The following is a 20,985-nucleotide window of genomic DNA, read 5'->3' as shown; positions in this document are numbered from 1 at the left end:
ACTGGAACCAGAGCAGAGCCCACGGGGTGGGGGTGTGCAGAGAGAGGTCACCAGGAGAAAGAGATGCACTGCCCCAGGAGGAGACAGAGCCAGACGTCTGAACCCAGATTCTCATCCTCATGCTGCAGAGACAAGCCAAAATGTTTTATGGCAAAACGTTAAATGTTTTGTTGTTGTTGTTGTTGTTGTTTTGTAAAACAGATCTTGACAGCTGAGAGAGTCGAGGCCCTTCATTCACACAGGTGATCAGTGAGTTGTTGTTCTGTTTTTCCTTTAAGGAAGCAGGCCTTATGATAAACCCTTCATGCAAACCCCACTCAGGAGAGCATTTTTTGGGTCCTTACGTAGTGAAGGGTGCCTTTTGTGGCTCACTGCAGCCCTGCATAACAGGCCACAGAATTTAGAGTTCATAAACATAAGAAGATTAACTAAGCCCAGCATGGACTGAGAACCTCAACTTCAGCATCCATTAAGGATTTGTGTTATCAGTAGAAATGACTACCTTTTTCCCAAAGCTATGGGTTCTTTACTGTGTATGTTGATGTTTGATGGGAATCCAATCCTAACCCAGATTCTGGGGGCAGATCATCAAAACTGAAGAAGCTGGGTTTGTGTCACGGAGCTTCGTAATTTCTATCCGCTCCTGCAACTTTAAAAGAGCAGCCCACGGAATCCTCTTCCCAAAGTGAAAGGGTTGAGTAATGGGGTTGTTTTAGTCATATGAAAGTAAGGATCATTCTGCATCGTAATAGGCCCATAATTAATTCACACATTCAACTGTTAAGTCCAGAAATATGTTCATGTTGACAATTTGCATTTGATGCTTCAAAAACAATCTGGCATGTTTTTATTTGCCTCGAAATCTCAGAAACATCCACCCCTTTCCATTATCCATCCAAACGCTACAATTCCACTACAGCTTCCTGAGGCCCTGCCTGTGGGAATGAGGGGAGGGGGCTCAAGATGCCCAGTCGGGAGAAGTGGTGTTAGTGCGAGAGCTGTCCTCCTTTGAAGGACAAGACCACCATATGGCCAGTAGAATTTCCGTCTGCCCCTCCCAACTCCCATGACAGCTTTTAGCCCTAGGCATGAATGACTGGAGATCATTCTACCACCCCGTGTCTTCAACACTGGATCAGTGATTTTCCCCTCAATCCCCAAGCACTAATAATGCCCCACCTTTGCCCAGCTCCTGGTCTACACTATGAGTGCACCCATCTGATATGTCAGGTGGGACCCCACCCCAGCTTGTCTACCTCATCAGCTCCTAGGAGGATAAAACCAGAGTGAGAAGGACCATCAGAGGGAAGAAAATAAAAAGCAATGCTGGCACAACAACAAGGGATCATTAGTATCAACGTTTACTGCTAGGCTTGATTTACAACTGCCACCAGGTGAGTCAGAAGAGGAGGGGAGAGGGAAGGAGGAGGGGCCTGAGCTCAAGCCCTCAAACTCTTAGCTCCAATTTCTGCACCTTGAGTCCTACAAGCTAGCACAGAAGTTGCTGTGGAATAAAACAATGTTTATGGAGATTCTCAGTTGCCTGTGCTACTTCCAGATCACTCCCTTAGACGTACTATTCCCTATTCCTCTGTCTAAGTACAACTAAAACCCTGAACATTATATATGAAAGAAACGGAATAAGATTCAGAAAGGCAGAGAGAAGAAGGCAGACCAGCCAGGGACCCAAGGAGTGACACAGTGGTGAGGACCCTGGGTCTGCTTTTTGCTTCATATATCCCAGACTAGGAGCTGACAAAACTGGCAGCCCAGAAACACCAATAAGGATTTTGTTTTAAGCTTTAACCAAAGCCCACTCTCTCTAGCCAAAGAACCAGGAAAGATTTTTGCCTGGCAAAACAGAAAACTTTTAGACAATAATAGCTCTGCTCCAGGCAAACCCCCCAGAAGAAAACTGTGACCCCACCACCATCAGCAAAGGCTGAATGGAGATCTGAGGCTCCCATGCTGGCAAGGCTATAATGAGGCACTCACCGCCTGCTCTTCCCATCCCTGTTAATGTGGTGTCAGAGAAACCCTAGCAGGGAGCCAAGCCAGTCATACTTGCTGGGCAGTAACAAGGCCTCTCCCCATGGTGTCAGTAGAGACCACATGGGGAACCTGGACTCCCCTCCTACCCAACAGGAGCAAGTACTCCAACTCATCCTCCTGGTATAGTGGAGACCATGTGGAGAGCAGAAATGAGGCATTCCTACCATGACTGCTCAGAGAGGTATGAGTAGAGACCTAGGGAGGAAATGAGCCTGGAATTCTGCCCACACTTGGCAGTAGCAAGATGGCATCTGTACCCCTTCTGCACTGGAGGGGGGTCAAAGGAGGGTTTAAATCAGATCCACAGTGTCATTATGTAATACATAAAGATTTCAATAAAAAAATCATCTATCCTACCAAGAAACAAGAAGATCTCAAATTCAATGGCAAAAAAAGTCAATCAATATATGCCAAACTCAAAATGACAGAGATGTTGGAATTATCTAATGGGGAGTTTAAAGGAGCCACCACAAAATTACGTCAATAGACAATTATGATCATCCTTGAAACAAATGGAAAAAAAGCAAGTCTAGCAAAGACCTAGTTTTGACAAAGAAATAGGAGATACAAGGAGGCACTAAATGGAAATTTTAGAAATGGATAAAGGAGAAAATCTTAAAACTCAATGAATAGGCCTAACAGCAGAAGAGAGGAGAGAAAAAAAGAATCAGTGAAATAGAAGATAGAATAACAAAGATCACCCAGAGTTTCAGGGGCCTGCGGGACTACAACATTTTTGTGATTCAAGTCCCAGAAAGAGATTAAAAAAAAAAAAAGAGGGGAGGATTGAAAATGTACTCAAAAGAGTGATGGCTGAAAAATTCCCAAATTTGGCAAGAGGATGCAGATGTATTCAAGAAGCTGAGTGAAACTCAAAAGGAATAAACACAAGGAAATCCACACCAAGACACATCATATTCAAACTCCTGAAAACTCCAGGACAGGAAAAAATATTGAAAGCAGCTAGAGAAAAAAATGACACCTTATATATAGTGGAAAAATAATTCGAATGACAGCAGATTTCTCATTAGAAACCATGGAGGCAAGAAGGAAGTGGCAGAGCATTTTTCAACTGCTGAGTAAAAAAGGACTATCAACCCAAAGTTCTTCTACATCCAGTGAAAATGCCCTTCAAGAATCAAGGGAAAATTGAGATATTCTCAGATAAAAGAAAACTAAGAGAATGCGTCACCAGCAGAATCACCCTAAAAAGGATGGTTAAAGGAAGTTTTCTAAACAGAGAGGAAATGATTGGAACCTTAGGTAGTAAGAAAGAACATGGTAGGGAAATTACACTGTAGATACCACTAATTTCCCTTCTCTTCTTGAGTTTTCTAAAGTATGTTTGATGTCTAATGTAAAATGTTAACACTATCTGATGTAGTACTAAATATATGCAGAAGAAATAGTTAAGACAATCATAAGTAGGGAAGAGTAAAGGGACCTACAGGAGATAACTTTTCTACATTTCACTTGAACTGGTAAGATAATGATACCAGTAGTCTTTGATAAGTTATGTGTATTTAATATAATACCTACAGTAATCATGATAAAAAGCTGTATCAAGAAATGAAAACACTGCAGATAAACCAAAATGAAATTCTTAAAAACGTTCAAGTAAGTCACAGGAAGGAAAAAAGAAAACCAGAAATGAAAAACAGAAAATAAAACATAAAATGCAGACTGAAGCTCTCACATATCATTAGCAACATTAAATATAAATAACCTGAATATACTAATTAAAAGACAGAGATTGGCAGACTGGGAGGAAAATGACTCACATGCTGTCTACAAAAAAACTCACTTAAAATATAACAATACTGGCAGGTTGAAAGTAAAAGAATGCAAAAGGATATATCTTGCAAACATTGATGGAAATAAACAAAAAGACTATATTATATAATGAAGGCTTCAGAACAAAAAATTAGCAAGTGAGAAAAGAACATTAAACAATGATAAAGGGGTCAATCTACCAAGAAAATCTTAAACATGTATGCACCAAACAACAGAGCTGCAAAATATGCTAAGCAAAAGCTAATAGAGCTGACAGGAGAAAGAGACATATCCACAATTATAGTAGGAAACTTCAGAACCTTTCTCTCAATGACAACTAGGCAGAAAATCAGAAAAGATACAGAAGAACTCAAAATCATTGACCAACAGGATCTAATAGACATTTATAGAACACTCCACCCAACAATAACAGAATGCACATTTTTTTCAAGTGTGCAGAGAACAAATACCAAGACAGACCATATCATGGGTCATAAAACAAATGTCAACATATTTAAAATAACTGAAATCATCCATAGTGCTTTTTCCTATCACAATGGAACCAAACTAGAAACTAATAACAGAAAGGTAAGAAAACCTCCAAACGATAGAAACTATATAACATACCTCTAAATAATCATGGGTCAAAGAGGAAGCTCACAGGAATTTTTTAATACATTGAACTGAACAAAAAATAAAATACAACATGTCAAAATTTGTGGGACACAGCTAAGTAAAGGCTAAGAGTGAAACGTGTAGCAATAAATGCTTAGGAAAGAGAAAAAGTCTCAAATCATTAATTAAGCTTCCACCTCAAAGATCTAGGAAAAGATCAAGATAAACATAGAACAAGCAGAACGCAGAAAGTAATAAGGATAAGATCAGGAACTTGAAACAGAAAACAGTAAAACAACATTGAAAATCAATTAAACAAACAGGTGGTGTTTTCAAAGATTGATAAAACTGACAATTCTTTTAAGAAAACAAAAAAGAGAGAAGACACAAATTACCAATATCAAGAATGAAACTGAGGATATCACTACAGACACTACAGACATCAAAAGGATAATAAGGGAATAATACTATGAAAAATTCTACATACATAAATTTGATAAATTAGATGAAACGATCTAATTTCTCAAAAAATACAAACTACCAGAATACACATAATGAGAAATAGATATTTTGAACAGTCCTATTCTATTGAGGAAATGGAATTCATAATTTAAAATTCCCTGTAAAGAAATCTCTAGACCCAGGTGTTTTACTGGATAAATCTAACGAATGTTTGAAGAAGAATCAACACCAGTTCCACATAACTTCTTTCGGAAAACAGAAGAGGAAAGGGCACTTCCCAGTTTATTTCAGTAAGTTAATATTGCCCTATACCAAAACCCCAGTTAAAGACAGGACAAGAATAAAACTTCAGACCAATATCCCTCATAAATACAGATACAAAAATCCCTGACAAAGTATTAGCAAATAGCATTTAGCAATATATAAAAAGAAGTATACACCATGACCAAATGAGATATATATATCAATGATGCAAGGCTTACTCAATATTTGAAAACTGGTCAATAGAATCCACCATATTAATAGACTTTAAAAAATTGCATGGTCTCACATTAGGTACAAAAAAAAAAAGACAAAAACTTCAGACATTTGACAAAATCCAACACCCATTCATGGTATAAAAAATAAATAAATAAATAAACCCTTAGATAGAAGGGGAATTTCTCAACTTGATAAAGAGTATCTACAAAGAAAACCTATAGCTGTTATTTTACTTAAAGTAGAAGACTGAATGTTGTCCCCCTTAAGATCAGAAATAAGGCAAACATACCCACTCTCTCTACTCTTACTCAGCATAGTGCCAGTAGGTCTAGCCAGGGCAATAAGGCAAGAAAAGGAAATAAAAGGCATACAGATAGTTAAGAAATAAATAAAACTGTCCCTATTTATAAATGGCATGACTGTCTATGCTGAAAATCCCATAGAATCTACAGAAAAATTCCTACAACTAAGTTATGCAAAGTCAAGCAATATAAAATGAACTTCAAAACCAGCTGTATTTCTATGTACTAGCAATAAACACATGAACACTGAAATTAAAAATGCAATACAATTTATAATTGCTCAAAAAATTAAAATAATTAGATAAATCTACCAAAACCTGTACCAAATTAGGATGTTGAAAACTAAAAATAAAAAGATGAAAGAAATCACAGATCTAAATAAATGGAGAGACATACCATGTTAATGGATTAGAAGACACAAGACAGTAAAGATGTCATTTCTCCCCAAATCAATATACACATTTAACATGATTCCAGTCAAAATTACAGCAAGAATTTTTGTAGATACAGACAAGATTATTCTAAGATATATATGGAAAGGCAGAAAGAGCTAGATAGCAACAATTTTGAAAAAGACAATCAATAAAGAAGGAACCAGCTTATTCAATTCCAAGACTTATTCTACAGCTATAGTAATCAAGACTATATTGTATTTGGCAGAGGGATAGGCACATACATCAGTGGAACCCAGAAACAGACCCACAGAAGTATGCCCAACTGATGTTTAACAAAGGTGCAAAAACAATTCAATGGAGAGACTAGACAATGTGGCTCATGCCTGTAATCCCAGTGCTTTGGAAAGCTGAGGCAAGAAGATTGCTTGAAGCCAGGAGTTCAAGACCAGCTGGGCAACATAGTGAGATCCTTCTCCACAAAAAATTTAAAAATTAGCCGGATGTGGTGGCCTATGCCTGTAGTCCTAGCTATTTTCTTAGGGGGAAAGTTGGTGTTGAGACAGGAGGATTGCTTGAGCCCAAGAGTTCAAGGCTACAGTGAGCTATGATCATGCTACTGCACTCCAGCCTGGGCGACAGAATAAGATCTTGTCTCTAAAAACAAACAAACAAAGCAATTCAATAGAAGAATGATAGTCTTTTCATCAAATGATACAGGATCAACTGGACATTCATAGGCAAAATAAAACAAAACAAAAAACCTCAACCTAAGTCTTATATTGTATATAAAAATTAACTCATAATGGGCCATGGCCTAAAATGTGAAATATAAAACTATAAAACCTTCAGGAAAAAAAATAGGAGAAAATCTTTGCACCAAAAGTATAATCCATAAAGGAAAAATTGACATATCTAATTAAACAAAATTAAAAACTTGTATTCTGCAAAAGCTCCTCAAGATAAAATGACAAGCTCCAGACTGGGAAAAATATTTGCTAACCACATATCTAACTAAGGACTAGTACTTAGAATATCTGAAGAACTCTCAAAACTAAGTGGTAAAAAAGCAAATGATCCAATTAGACAATGGGCAAAATATATGAAGGGAACATTTCATCAAAGAGGAACAATGGCTGGCAAATAAGCCCGTGAAAAGATGTTCAACTTCATTAGCAATTAGGAAAATGAAAATTAAAAGTACAATGAGATATCACATTGCAACTATCAGATTGGCTAAAATAAAAAAATAGTGACAGAACAAATGCTGGTGAGAATGTAGATAAATGTGACTTTTCCTACATTGCTGGTGGGAATGTAAAATGGCACGGCCACTCTGGAAAACAGTCTGGCAATTTCTTAAAAAGTCAAACATGCAAGTACTACAGACCTAGCAATTGCCCTCTTGGGAATTTACCCCCAAAATAACGAAAACTTATATACAATTCCATTTATATAACAGTCTTGACATGATAAAATTATAGAAACAGACAAAAGAGTAGTGGTTTCCAAAGGTTATGGAAGGGCTGGGTAGGAGGGAAGTGTCTATGCCTATAAAAGGGCAACAGGAGGGATTCTTGTGGCAACGGAAATGTTCTGTAGCTTGACTGTATCAATGTCAATTTCCTGGATGTGATATTGTACTCTAGTTTTGCAAGATGCTACTGTTGGGAGAAACGGGGTAAAGTGTACAGAGGACCTCTCTGTGAATCTGCATGAGAATATACAATTATCTCAAAATAAAAACTTTATTTTCTTTAAGCTAAAAATGTTTAAAGGACAAATAAAAGCCCAGGAGGGGCTTTAAAAGAAGGGGGAATGGATACGGAGCGGTGGCTCACAACAGTAATCCCAACAGTTTGGGAGGCCGAAGCGGGTGGATCACCTGAGGTCAGGAGTTCAAGATCAGCCTGGCCAACATGGTGAAACCCCATCTCTACTAATACTACAAAAATTGTCCACGTATGGTGACGCATGCCTGTAATCTCAGTTACTCGGGAGGCTGAGGCAGGAGAATCACTTGAACCTGAGAGGCAGAGGTTGCAGAGCTGAGATCGTGCCATTGCACTCCAGCCTGGGCAACAAGAAAGAAACTCCATCACCAAAAAAAAAAAAAAAGAAGAAGAAGAAGAAGGCAGGGGGGTGGTAATGAGCACCAGCATTCTTCCCAAGCTAACTGGCTTGAGGCATGGGGATGGTGGGGAGGGTGCAAGGTTGCCAGGTAAAATACAGGACAGCAGGCAAATGCAAATTTCAGATAAGAAATAATGTTTTAGTAGAGTATGTCCCATGCAAATGAATGGAGACATACTTCGACTAAAAATGTATTGGCCGTTTATTTGAAACTCAGACTTACTTAGCCAGTATTTTTAGTGGTTAAATCTGGACACCTAGAGGAGAAGGATAGGACAGGAGGGTTCTGGAGCCCCCAGGGACAGTGGGTTGAAAAAGGCAGGGTGGAAACAGGGAGAAGTAAAAGAGAATGAGCAAAGGGATGCCAGAGGACCAGAAAGGCACACAGGCTAGGCAGTCCCACGGTGGGGGCAGGGGGCAGTCACAAGCTGGGAGGCCTGAAGTCCCCGAGCTGCTGGTGAAACAACCCTGTGTGGGGCAAGCAGGTAGAATCCAGAGGTCTAAAGAGCGGCCTGGCAGCCTGACCAAGGGGCTCCTTGAGGCACCGGGAGCATCACCCAGTTAACCCCAGGCTGATCCCTGGGCCTCTGTCGCCATGATCTGGCTCCACCCAAACGGTCTCCCCTCCCTACAGGGAAAGGACGTGCTGAGCAGTGGGTTCAAGTGTTCAGGTCGGTGGGCAGCCACGTGCTTGACCAAAACAAAAAATGCTCTCATAAGACTTTGCCATCACCCTGCAAGTCAGCTCCAGGGAGGCCGCTGCACATCTCCCATTTTCACCTTGCTCCCACACACACCCAGGACCCACCCTTCTGTTCTGTGTGGTACCCATCACTACTGGACACAGTCAGGAGCTCCTACTTGTTCTCTTAGTGAACACCCATCTGCTCCCACCAGACTCTATGCTCTGGGACAGAATGGGAAAGATTGTTCTGCTTGCTGCAATATTCATGCTTAGTGCCTGGCACACAGTAGGTATTCAAGAAAGAAAAATAACTTGGAACTGGAGGACATTATGTTAAGTGGAATAAGCCAGGCACAGAGAGACAAATGTCCCATGTTCTCATTTATTTGTGGGAGCTAAAATTTAAAACAATTGAACTCATGGAGATAGAGTGCAGAGTGATGGTCAGCAGATGCTAGGAAGGGTAGTAGGGAGGGAGGGGAAGTGGGGATGGTTAGCAGGTACAAAAATGTAGTTAGACAGAATCAATAAGATCTAGTATTTGATAGCACAACAGGGCGACTACAGTCAACAATCATTTATTGCACATTTAAAAATAACTAAAAGAGTATAATTGGATTGTTTGTAGCACAAAGAAAGAATAAATGCTTCAGGTGATAGATACCCCATTTTCTCTGATGTGATTATTATATATTGGATGCCTGTATCTAAAGATCTCATGTACTCCATAAATATATACACCTACTATGTACCCATAAAAATTAAAAAGAGAAAACTGAATGAATGAAGGAATAAATGAAAAATCGGTTTGATTGGAGCTACTCCTTCTGGGTCTGTCCTCCAGGCCCAACCCCTTGGAGTCTTGACATGGCAGAGAGAGGGAACCATTCTTCTTCCAGGAAGGCTTCAGGAGCATCCTCTGAGCTGCTGAGCGCTGACATCTGGGACATAGGCTTAGCATGGCCAGTTTTTCCTCTCTAAACAGGGACTCTATCATCATGATCATTATTTAATAACACTAATACAATATTGATAGATACCATTTATTCAGAACTTACATGTGCCAGGCAGTGTGCTGGGACCTTTGCATGTATTTTAACTCATTTAATCCTCCAAACAGTGCCAACCAGTAAGTGTGGTGAGTTGCATTGTTTGTGCTGCCCCTTCTTGTGGAAATAAAAGCCCTCTTTCTTTTCAACAATACCCTTCCTACTTCCACTGCTGGGGGGCAGATCCCCAGGAAGGGCAGGGGTCATCAGCCTGACCAGACAACCAGCTCCACCTCCCTGGCCACAATAATTGGCTCATGGGCAGCTTCAGGACGCTCCTGAGGCCAGTGAGCTTCGCTCCTAGACCTTCACTGCAGATGAGGATGCACATGGCCTTCTCTGCTACTGGTTGCCATCTTGCACCAGGGGAGTCCACTTGAGAACAAAGGCAACAAAGCGGGAAGCAGAGCTGAGAGATAAGAGAGAGATAAACTGATAATGACTTTGTTGGAGCCCCTGGAACCAGCCATGCCTGAAGCCTGACATCTAATATATCCCTAGCCTTTTCTGTTACATGAACCAATAGTAAATTTGTTTATGCTTTAGTCAGTGTGAGTTGGATTTCTGACTTGCCACCAAAAGGGTCCTGCCTAAACTGTTATGTACTGTTAAGATGAAAATATTCTATAGATGAGGAGCTGCAGTATATGAAGATGGCATAACTTAGGCATGAATAGACACAGCTGGAGCCAGAACCCTCTCACTGCAGAGCCTGTGCTCTTAACCACTGTGTTTCACTGTCGAGTTCCACATTCAGTGTGTGTGCACACATATATGCACACTCTATTGCCCATTAATATTCACATCTGCAGCAGGTTGAGCAAACTGTTGAAGCTTAAAAATCTACAGGATAAATTCGAACCAGTAACTTCCTATCGGACTCTGTTTAGAAAACACTCCTATCAGTGATGTCAAATTCTCACTGCAACCCAGGCTCACAGCTTGCCATTTATCTTCAGGGGATCACTTCCCTTCTCCCCACCTGTTTCCCCAGATAGGTGAGATGGGAATCACACCAGGCAGGACACTTCCAGGACTGAACAGCCATTGAGGGGCATCCCAGCTCCTTCAGAGGCAGGGTCTACAGTTAGAAGAGGAGGCCTTCCACTTTCTCCCCACTGGGCCCCAAGGATCCAAGGCCAGGTCTGAGGCTTTGAAGCCCACTGGGTGCTGAGGACAGAGGAAACCAAGCTCTAGGGCCGCTGGCCACAGGACCCTTGTTGTCCACCGTTATTCTAGTAAGGCTCAGCCAGAAGCAGGTATGAGGGAAATTGTCCATGTATCAGCTGCTGCCAGGCAGTCAAATGATATCAAAGGATGCTTAACAAAGTCAGTTCAACAATCTAGGCCACCAAGCCCATGTGACGTGACAGCAGGAAGAGAAGGACATGCTTATGAGCTGGCTCTAGCAACATGGTGCCAGGGCTCCAGTGCCGGCCCCTCCAGGACCAGCTCCTTCAGCATCTCCCTCACTTCTATCCTTCCTAATGACAGCAAGTCTCACAGGGTATTGTGAGGATAAAGTGTGATAACACCTGTAGATATGGAAAGAAGGGACTGGTGCTGAGTGAGCTTCATTAGATGGTACTGATTGATATGGTTTAGCTCTGTCTCTCCACCCAAATTTCATCTCGAATTGTAATCCCCATGTGTGGAAGGGGAGACCTGTAATCCCCACATGTCGAGGGAGGAAGGTGATTGGATCATGGAGGTGGTTTCCCCCATGCAGTTCTCATGAGTGAGTTCTCACAAGATCTGATGGTTTCATAAGGTGCTCTGCCCTCTTTGCTTTCTCCTCTCTCTCCTGTCGCCACGTAAGACGTGCCTGCTTCCCCTTCCACCATGATTGTAAGTTTCCTGAGGCTTCCCCTGCGGAGCTGAGTCAATTAAACCTTTTTCTTTTATAAATCACCCAGTCTCGGGTAGATCTTTACAGCAGCGTGAGAATGGACTGCTACACGAACCACTGCTAGCACCACTGTCTTCTTTACCATTCCCTAAGAGCTCTTCCTCTGGCATGATATCATCTGCCACCTGTCACCCAAAACCTGGTCACCTGAGACCTTTGAGTCTTCCTAACTTCTCCCCCTCCCATGTCCACTCAATAGTCAAATCCTGCTGGTTTTGTTTCTTAAATGTTTCTCCAGCCCATATCCTCCTATCCAATATCCTCACCTTCTCTCACCTACTCTACCTCATCCCCTGTGCTGTGATCCACCCACCTCCTGCCTCACAGTTTGTTCTATTACAGTACTGAATTGTCTACAGCGTCCCTACATACTACATGAACCTCTTTTCTCTATAATTGGCTTGCACTGGTTTCTTTGCCTGGAATTCCTCTCTCACCTTACTTCTTATACTCTGAGACCCTGATTAGGTGTAATCTATTCCAGGAAGTTTTCCTGGAATACCTAGATTGGGAAACATGCCCGTCCTCTGAGCACCCTTATCTTAAACTTGTGACGTTACATTGAACTTGCAGGTTACCATCTCCTGAGTTGGGTTAGCGGCCCCTGGCAGAGCCCACCGAGGATTTTAATCGTGTTTACTGAACATGAAGGTATGAGGTTACTATTAGAAGAAACCTCAACGACAGAGGCCTTCCCCCAAAACAAACAAACAAACAAACAAACAAAAAATATGCATACAAAAGGAACTCATGAAAACAAGAAAATTTCCACTATTTTAAAATTCAGAACTGATGGATTCTCCATCGACCTAAACAGCTTCCTCAAATGAACCAATGGGATTCAAAGTCAGGGAAACCGAGTCCTTTGGGCTGGTTCTCTCACCCGGGAAGACTGTTGAAGGGGAAGTGACTATGCCCTAGTTTGGGGGTTTGGCAAGGAAAAAAAAAAGAATAAAAAAGAATTGGATTATAGGCTTGCTGTACAGGCTTGTTATTCTGACAGAACAGTTCCAGAACCTGAAACATGATCTCCGGAGGGAGAGGGAGACATTTTTATCACATATTAAGGTTAGACAGATGTTTTGGGTCTGGTGTTACCTGAATCAAAAGCACCATTGAAGAGCCTGACAGCCTGGTTCAGCAACACGTGATCCTGGCAGAAAGGAGACAGGAACCCCTTTTTCTTTTCCTGTTCATGAGGTTTTCCTCTGTGGTTCTATTTGAGAGTTTTTTGTATCTCCCTGGAGCTGGGGCAAGACACCGACTTCCACTCCATACTGTTCCCCTTGGACCAGAGATTCCTTCCCCTCCAAAATGCTGCAGGCTGCACCTTCCGCACGGGGCCAGGGTCCAAATGGCAGCTTGAACGGGTGGGCCCTGGCTCTGCAAGGCAGTTTGAAAGTATCTCCAGGGATGTGCTTCATAAAGACTTGTAAGGTAGAAAAACCTTCTGTCTCCCTCTCTCCCGCTCTCTCTTTTATACACACACACACACACACACACACACACAAGCACACACACAACACACAAACACATACACATACACAACACATACACATACACACACAACACACATATGCACACACACATACACACACACACAACACACAAACACACACATACACAACACATACACATACACAACACACATATACACACACACATACACACACACACAACACACAAACACATACACAACACACATACACAACACACATATACACACACATACATAAACACACAACACACAAACACATACACATACACAACACATACACATACACACAACACACACACACATACACACACACACAACACACAAACACATACACATACACAACATATACACATACACAACACACATATACACACACACATACACACACAACACACAAACACACATACACAACACATACACATACACACACAACACACACACACACACATACACACACAACACACAAACACACATACACAACACATACACATACACACACAACACACACACACACAACACACAAACACATACACAACACATACACACACAACACACATATACACACACACACACACACATGCACACATACACATAACACACACAAAACACATGCCTCCCTCCAGGTGGGCCAGGGGGCCAGTCCTGTCACAGTGACAGGGGAGGGCTGTGGACTAGAGGGCACACAAGGACAGAAGCTGGCACTGGGGACACTTTAAGGGCCTGGGCAGGAGGCAGGAGGGGTTGATTTTCCAAACAGCCACTTCCTCCCCCATTTATTTGCCCCTGACAGCAGAGCCCAGCCCTTGAAGGCACCCAGGGAAAGGGCCGGCGTGAGCATGAAAAGCAGGCCTCCGGAATGACTAATGCCCCACCGGGACAGGCCTAGCTCTGGCCTGGCTGCCCGCCAGAGAGTCCACAGCCACTTTCCAAGGACAGCAAGGGCAAGCGTTCCTGACAAGACTCCCCGAGGACCATCCCTTCCCAGCCCTGACCCTCCCTGGGGCTCCCCCAAGGGGCCCGTGAGGCCCTGCGTGAGGACGTCCAGGGACCCAGAGGCTGAGTCACTCCCTTGGGGCCAACCTGGGTCATGGCAAGTTTGTTATCTCAAGGACAAGTTCTCAGACCCCTTATCCAGCCATCCCCACCCAAAACGAACGAAAAGTAAGGCCTCTCCAGCAAATCGGCTTCCTGGGGGTCTCCAGACTCAGGCTCTGCCCCCCCGGGGTGAGGTGCCACATGCCCCAGGAGGGCAGTGTACACACATTGTACACATATGTTCAACACATGTGGGCGGACCCACTGCTCCTCCCTTCCCAGCCGTGGGGGGGCCACCTGCCTCTGGGCCAGGCCCCCCACAAGCCTCCTTCACTCTCCTTCAGCAGCAGCCCCCGGGAGCCCAAGGCAGGAGCCTCCTGCAGAGCCATTTCCTGGGGCGGTAGAGGTGGGGGCCATCCTCCCAGAGTCCTGGGAGGGGATGAAGGGGAGGTGGGGAAAGGGCAGCTGGGCAGAGCCAGGTCACCCCGGCAGGAGGCCACAGCACAGAGCTCTGGGCTGCTCCAAGTTTTTCATGTGCCTTCTGGCGGAGGGAGTGTCAAAGCCATTTCAAAAGCTGGGGGAGTCCCAGGGAAGGGGCCTCATTCTTCGTGGGATGGGGGATTTCAAAGGAGACCCTGCTGTTGAAAGGTTTCCAAAGACCCTCGCCTTTCTATCAGATCCCAATCACTCCCCACCAGCAGCAGCCGGGAGAGAGGTGCTGGGAAAATGTTTCCAAGGAGACATGTCCCTGAGTCATCGTAACTCCCAGGGTCTCCGGGCTGCAGAGCCATGCAGAGGCCCCGCTGTAAAAGGCCGGTTTACCGCCCCCCAGGGGAGCTCTCCAGCAGTCTGGGTCCCAGGGGAGGCCTGTCTCAGACCCCCAAGTGCCCTGAGTTTATGAGAAGGCTGCAGAGCTGAACAGGACCACTTCTACCCACCAAGTCCCCCTGGTGCCACTAAGGGGACTTTTACCCCGTCAGCGGCAGGGCGGCCACTCTGGGCTCGGACCATTTAGCAGGAGAAGCCATCCACAGGGACACTGGGCCCCAACAGATTTACTGGGATTGCAGAGCCAGCCCCAAAGCAGGCCTGCTGTGCCTGCCTCTCACCATTCCCCCAGCAGCCTTTCCAAGCCACCAGGGCCGGCCAGACTCACAGCACAAGCCACATCTAAGTTCCATCAACTCCTTCTCTTCTCCCCCTGCCTTGTTCCCTCACCCCAGGACCACACCAGGTGGGTCTTCGTTCTCTTCCCAACTGGTTCCTTCTCAACACTGCAGCCAGATTCATCTCCTAAGGCTCAGGCCAGGCTACACCCTGCTCCAAAACCTTCAATGGCTCCCTAGCGCTTCAGTCCAAGGTTTAAACTCAGGTACCCACAGGGACCAGGCTGGAGACTTAAATGCGCAAGACCACGATGCCTGGGAATGCATGCCTTGACTACAGGAAACTGCTGCTGCTGCTAAGTCACGCCAGGTGGGAATGATGATTGCAGGAATGTGAAGCCCTGGCTGCCACCTCTTGTGGTTTTTCAAGAGAAGCCTAATAAATCATACCCAAGGGGCCCCCCAAAGTTGGACCCTGGCCTATGGGGTGAAGGACAAACCCTAACCCCTCCACTTGGTATCAGGGGTGCTCCGTGGCTCACCCCAACCCCCTCCCCACTCTCACTCCCCACAATGTCTCCATCCTGGCCAGGCTAGGCACCTACGGCCCCCCAGACCCACTTGCTCTGCTCACCCCCCATCCTCCTATAGGCAGTGGCTCACCACCCTCGCAGCCTGGCAGCAACACATTGCTCCAGAGCCTCCTCCTGATGTTCAGTCCTCCCTCTGAAGGCAACGTCTCCCCTCTTCATCCTTCAACACCCAGGGGGCCCTGTTCTGGGAGCACCTACACCACTGCATTGCACTTACCTGCATGCCCATCAGTCTTCCCCTGGACAGGGAACCCTGAGGTCTCTCCCACCACAGGCCCTGGCAGGGGCTCCAAACACAATGGAGGGACCCTAGCTGTGGTTCAGACCCTGCCTCCATTACTCAGGCTGGAAGGACTTGGGTAAGTCACGTAACCTCTCTAAGCCCCGGGTTCCTCATCTGTCAGATGGGGAACTAGTGCCCATGTAAAGTGCCTGGCACGTAGAAAGGCTGAGTCAGTAGCAGCTGTTAGCATCCTTAGCCAATGTGACCTCTTTGCTGCATGGTATGTGCAGTGTCTTCTATGGGATGATCTCTGAGGCAGAGACCACGTCCCCTGTACCCCCATCACCCACAGAGACCGCTGCAACTCTCAGCATGCCATAGGTCCTCAGTTAAGGTCCTCTGGTAGATTGGGTTGATGAGACTCGGGGAAGGCAGACAGGTAGGGAGCACAGGTTAGAGTGAGAGGGACTGCCCAGCCGCCAGAGGTCTGGCTCACCTGGGGTTCCAGGCCGCAGTGAAGTGGAATATCCGCTCGGGGACCAATCAACCACTCCCTGCTGCCTACTCTCCATGCCCCCAACTCCCACATTCCCGGGCTCCAGGTCAGGGCAGGAATGGGCAAGGAGACCTGTCCAGCCCCCAGCCAAGGCGCCTTCCCTCGGAAGCCCAGCCCGCAGCTCACACACAGACCCCAATGCCCCTCAAACCCTCCTTTTGTGTTTCCCACAACTCTAGTCAAGAGCAAACCCCTCACCTCGCACCTGAGGACACACAGCTTCCAGGCTTTGCGCGAAAGGCAAGGTGGAAGAGAGGAGGGAGGGGGCAGAAACACCTTGGAAATCACTGCGGTCCAATTAGCCAGGCTTGCGCCCTTTGTGCTTACAAACAAGAACGCGCGTTAACACCTGCTACAAAAGCAAACATTTTTAGATATCTTCATCTTCACCTCTCTGACACTCCGTGAAAGGACTCTCAGCAGCCAGTGACTGACAGGGAAGTGCTCCTTCTTATCCTTCAGCAGGGGGCTTTCAGATGGAGAAATTAAGAAGCTACCAATCTCCCTGTCAGGCCAAGCTCCCAGGGCCCCCACCTGCTCTTCCCAGGCCCCTCCTCCCCACTCTCCGCCAGGTGAGCCCCACCACACACACAACTGGGAATCAGTGGCTGCAGGAGGCTGGCTCCAAGGCATTTGGGGGCAGAGGCTGTCAGATAGGTTGGGGGTCATAATGGGATATGGGCATAAGCATAATGGGCATAAGCATGGCCAATGCTGTGGCTAGGTAGGGACCAGGGGACCCATACCTGCCCTGAGAGCACCTTCACTAAAGAAGGGCCTTTGCAATGCAAACCCTAAACAAAACCTTGACGACTGTACAAATTTGGAGCAAACTGAAACTCATATACCACTGGTGGGGGGTAAGTTCATACAACCACTTCAGAAATGTATTTGTCAGTATGTACTAAAGGTGAACATTATTTAACCTGTGACTAAGCAAGTCCATCCAAATCCTATATTCCCATTTTATATACATATTTACATGTATAAAGAATATAGTATATAACACCATATTATATATTATATATAAACACAAAATATAGGATCTATATATTCCTATAATCACAATAAAATCACATACATATGTTCATCAGTAGACATGTACATGGGGCCGGGTGCGGTGACTCATGCCTGTAATCCCAGAAATTTGGGAGGCCGAGATAGGCAGATCACTTGAGGTCAGGAGTTTGAGACCAGCCTGGCCAACATAGCAAAACCAAGTCTCTACTAAAAATACAAAAAAATTAGCCAGCGGCGATGCCATATGCCTGTAGTCCCAGCTACCTGGGAGGCTGGGGCAGGAGAATCACTTGAACCCCCGGGAGGCGGAGGTTGCAGTGAGCAGAGATCACACCACTGCACTCCAGGCTGGGTGACAGAGTGAGCCTCTGTCTCAAAAACAAAACAAAAAAAAAACAAAAAAACCCCACCAAACCGAAACAAAACAAAAGAAGACCTAACCATGAATGTGGCAGCAGTATTTAACACCAAACCAAAACAAAACAAAAGAAGACATATCCATGAATGTGTCAGCAGTATTTCAGAATGGGCCCATCAAGAATCAAACAGATAAATGGTGGCTGGCATGCTCCTGTGACAGATTATTACACACCAATGAGAGTCATGATCTCCAACTAGAGGCAATAATGTGAAAAGTGAAAGATGTCAGGTGCAAACAAGTAGAAACTGTGATTCCATTTCCATAAAGTACAAATCAGGCAAAACCAGCCTATATTATTAGACATCAGCATCATGATGGCCTGTTGGTGGTGGGGGAGGGCCTGAAGGAGGCCAAGAGGGAAGCTTCTGAGATGCTAGAAATAGTCTGTTTCTTGATCTGTGTGTGGGTTACACAAGTGTGTTTAGTTCATGAAAATTCATTAAGCTGCTCACTTATGACAGGTTTTCTAAATGTACGCAATAAAGGGTTTTGTAAACCAGTACTCTGATGGCACAGCTGTTAAGCAGCAATGAAAACATGCTAGAAGAAGAAAAACAGAGATGAAGTAAAGATGAAGTTCAGGCCAGGAGTGGTGGCTCACGCCTGTAATCCCAGCACTTTGGGAGGCCAAGGTGGGTGGATCATGAGGTCAGGAGTTTAAGACCAGCCTGGCCAAGATGGTGAACCCCCTCTCTACTAAAATCTACAAAAATTAGCCAGGCACAGTAGCAGGTGCCTGTAATCCCAGCTACTTGGGATGCTGAGGCAGGAGAATCGCTTGAACCCAGGCGGCAGAGGTTGCAGTGAGCAAAGATTGTGCCACTGCACTCCAGCCTGGGCGACAGAGTGAGGCTCCATCTAAAATAAAAAATAAAATATTAACAAAAAGATAAAGTTCAACCCATGGCTGCAACTTTACTGCTCAGACTACAGTCTTGGAGAAAGTTATCACATATCCAACGAAGACCCAGGATACCAGACTTCTGGAAGCTCTCCCAGGCCCCAGCCCATCCCAGGCCAGCCCCTTCCCTTAAAACCTCCATGCCCATCAGAACATCCAGCTGTGTCCTCCCCTACAATGAGGGCACCCCTAGCTGCCAAGGAGACCACATCCACCCATCCAAGGTAAAGGGGACTTCACAGTTTCCCAGGTCTCTCGTGCCAAGTGTGTGAACTCTACAGAACTTTGCAAGCTGCCCTTCTAGAGAGGCTGAATATTCCAAAGTCCAAAACCACTTGAACAGGAATGGGAAAAGTACCGAAATAACTTTGTAAGCGTTCTGTTTTGACAACGTGCCTGAGGAATTCACCATGTTGAGTGGGGAAATGTGAGCAGTTAAATCTATTCAATGTCATGACACACAAAATTGAAGCATAATTGTTCCTGAGTGCTTGACAACTGGAAAGCACTTTGTTTCAGAAATGGAGGGAAATTTATGCTGGAAAATGGAAGAGATTGTCAAAAGTTTGATTATAATGTGAGTGGAGCTGCGACAAGAAGGCTCAGATGGAGAAAGGGCTCCTATTCTGACATTTTCACTGCTATGTGCAATGTCTCAGAAACAGCAACAGTGACTCTGTCCTTTGGCCTAAAAGCTAGTAAAATGATGATTGGAACTGCAAATTTCAAACCCCAAAGAGTAGCTCCAGCATGGCTGGGAGGAAATGCTCTCTTACCAATCATGTGGTTGGCAACATGGATTTGGATCTCTCTCTCGTTCTCGAAGGTCATCTGGCACTTGATGCACTGGTATGTCTTTTTCTGTTTGGAAACCAAAATAAAAGATTTAGAGAGGAAGTAGGTACGAAAAAGGAGAAAGCATAAGTTCCTAGGGGGCCTGGCTCAAGACTTTCCAGAATGGTTCCAGTCCCCTCCTAGGTCTCCCCAGGCCATTATCTTCCCACCTCCCTCTAAATCCAGCTCTACCAGACTGGGGAAGCTACCTTCCAAGGGAGCTGCTCCTCTGCTAGATCTGGGAAAACTGCCATCCCAAGGTGAAGCTTTAAGGGAGCTGAGGGAGGCCTCCTTGCTTAGAAAGGCAAATCCATCTACCCATGCCCCCATCCATCCACCCATCCATCCAACCACCCATCCATCCTCCATCTACCCATCCACTCATCTACATACACACTCAACCATCTACCCATTCATCTATTTACACACACACCCATCCATCCACCCATTCATCCATCCACCTGCCATCCATCCTCCATCTACCTATCCATCCATCTACATACACACCCACCAACAGACCCATCCATCCATCCTCCATCTACCCATCCATTCATCTACATACACACCCACCTATCCACCCATCAATCCATCCTCCATCTACCCATCCATCCATCTACTCCATCCATCCATCCATCTACTCCATCCATCCATCCATCCATCCTCCATCTACCCATCCATCCTCCATCTACCCATCCATCCATCTACTCCACCTATCCATCCATCCTCCATCTACCCATTCATTTATCTATATACTCACTCACCCATCCACCCATACTCCATCTACTCATCCATCTCCCCATCCATACATCTACACACACATTCCCATCTACCCATTCATCCATCCTCCATCTACCCATCCATCCATCCATCCATCCATCCATCTTCTATCTACCCACCCATCCAACTACATACACACCCACCCACCCGTCCACCCATCTTCATACAT

The 20,985-nt window shown here is 45.0% G+C and overlaps 1 protein-coding gene across 1 annotated transcript in view; it reads right to left on the bottom strand.

The window, feature by feature from the left end:
- Window positions 1-20,985, bottom strand: part of ZNF423 (zinc finger protein 423) — a 313,807-nt gene that overhangs the window by 116,798 nt on the left and 176,024 nt on the right. Inside the window, 1 exon segment of the mRNA XM_017885564.1 lies at window positions 19,982-20,066. Within this exon segment, the coding sequence (XP_017741053.1) occupies window positions 19,982-20,066 (85 nt within the window).

The sequence above is a fragment of the Rhinopithecus bieti genome, unplaced genomic scaffold, assembly GCF_001698545.2.
Source record: "Rhinopithecus bieti isolate Rb0 unplaced genomic scaffold, ASM169854v2 scaffold_15185, whole genome shotgun sequence".
Taxonomy (NCBI): domain Eukaryota; kingdom Metazoa; phylum Chordata; class Mammalia; order Primates; family Cercopithecidae; genus Rhinopithecus; species Rhinopithecus bieti.
Note: the sequence above shows the minus strand (reverse complement) of the source record. Positions and strands in the feature narration are given on the sequence as shown.